Source organism: Chiloscyllium plagiosum, unplaced genomic scaffold (assembly GCF_004010195.1).
Source record: "Chiloscyllium plagiosum isolate BGI_BamShark_2017 unplaced genomic scaffold, ASM401019v2 scaf_93990, whole genome shotgun sequence".
NCBI classification, from domain to species: domain Eukaryota; kingdom Metazoa; phylum Chordata; class Chondrichthyes; order Orectolobiformes; family Hemiscylliidae; genus Chiloscyllium; species Chiloscyllium plagiosum.
Genome location: NW_025141371.1, coordinates 1 through 1246, shown reverse-complemented (window position 1 = coordinate 1246; position 1246 = coordinate 1). Strand labels below are relative to the sequence as shown.

The window sequence follows — 1246 nt, the reverse complement described above, 5'->3', positions numbered from 1 at the left end:
GTTACCTCTCGAAGGCGATGTGCTTGGTGTCCAGGTGGGTGGAGACGATGGGGGAGGTGAGTCGGTTTGCGATGTGTTCCTCTGTTGGCTGCATTGCTGACAGCACCAGGTCAGGGTCGTGATGCTCCAGAGACAGCGTCTCTGTGTAAACGAGCTGCTTATCGTGATCCACCTCCATCACCACAGCTCCCTCGTCTGTAAACGGGAAGCACAGTACCGTCACCTTCCAGCTCCCACCGGGAATACAGCCACCCAGCCACCCAGGGACACAGGGAGCTAAACCCCCTGACCCCTGTACTGGCCCTGTCCTGGGATGGGGGGGGACAGTGTAGAGGGAGCTTTACTCTGTATCTAACCCCGTGCTGTCCCTGTCCCTGGGAGTGTGTGATTGGGGACAGTGTACAGGGAGCTTTACTCTGTATCTAACCCCGTGCTGTCCCTGTCCTGGGAGTGTTTGGTGAGGGTACAGTGTAGAGGGAGCTTTACTCTGTATCTAACCCCGTGTTGTCCCTGTCCTGGGAGTGTTTGATGAGGGGACAGTGTAGAGGGAGCTTTACTCTGTAGCTAACCCTGTGCCGTCCCTGTCCCTGGGAGTGTTTGATGGGGGGACAGTGTAGAGGGAGCTTTACTCTGTATCTAACCCCGTGCTGTCCCTGTCAGTGTTTGATGGGGGGACAGTGTAGAGGGAGCTTTACTCTGTATCTCACCTTGTGCTGTCTCTGTCCTGGGAGTGTTTGATGGGGGACAGTGTAGAGGGAGCTTTACTCTGTATCTAACCCCGATGCTGCCCCTGCCCTGGGATGGGTGGACAGTGTAGAGGGAGCTTTACTCTGTATCTAACCCCATGCTGCCCCTGCCCTGGGATGGGGGGACAGTGTAGAGGGAGCTTTACTCTGTATCTAACCCCGTGCTGTCCCTGCCCTGGGATGGGGGGACAGGGAAGAGGGAGCTTTACTCTGTATCTAACCCCGTGCTGTCCCTGCCCTGGGATGGGGGGACAGTGTGGAACATCCGAGCCCTGTCCCTGTGGTTTTGTTGAGTTGCAGGCCCCCCCTTGCTGACCCTTGCCCTCTCACCTTCGCCCTTGAAGATATATGAGCGCCTGCCCCGTTGCCAGGTCATGTGCTCGAAGCCCAGTAACGTGGTGTCCACCCGCAGGTTAGCACCACTCTTCCAGACGCGGTAAACATCACTGGGACACACCTTGGAGACCAGGGGAACTGCAACAGAAACCGACCAACAGTGA

At 57.1% G+C, this 1246-nt stretch overlaps 1 protein-coding gene across 1 annotated transcript; it reads right to left on the bottom strand.

Annotated features, from left to right (window-relative positions):
* Nucleotide 1: 1 nt before the first annotated feature.
* LOC122544983 (ankyrin repeat domain-containing protein 13D-like) lies at nucleotides 2-1231 on the bottom strand. The gene is made up of 2 exons (XM_043684220.1): nucleotides 1077-1231; nucleotides 2-195 (listed from the first exon to the last, which is right to left on the bottom strand). Exons 1-2 carry the CDS (start codon nucleotides 1120-1122, stop codon nucleotides 2-4), a joined length of 240 nt encoding a protein of 79 aa, XP_043540155.1. The 5' UTR covers nucleotides 1123-1231.
* Between the last annotated feature and the right edge of the window lie 15 nt (nucleotides 1232-1246).

Excerpts from the sequence above, each read along its gene's own strand:
- LOC122544983 (XM_043684220.1), bottom strand. The coding sequence starts at position 1,122 with ATGACCTGGCAACGGGGCAGGCGCTCATATATCTTCAAGGGCGAAG. Across the intron at positions 196-1,076 it reads ATATATCTTCAAGGGCGAAG|ACGAGGGAGCTGTGGTGATG; the intron begins GTGAGAGGGCAA and ends TCCCGTTTACAG.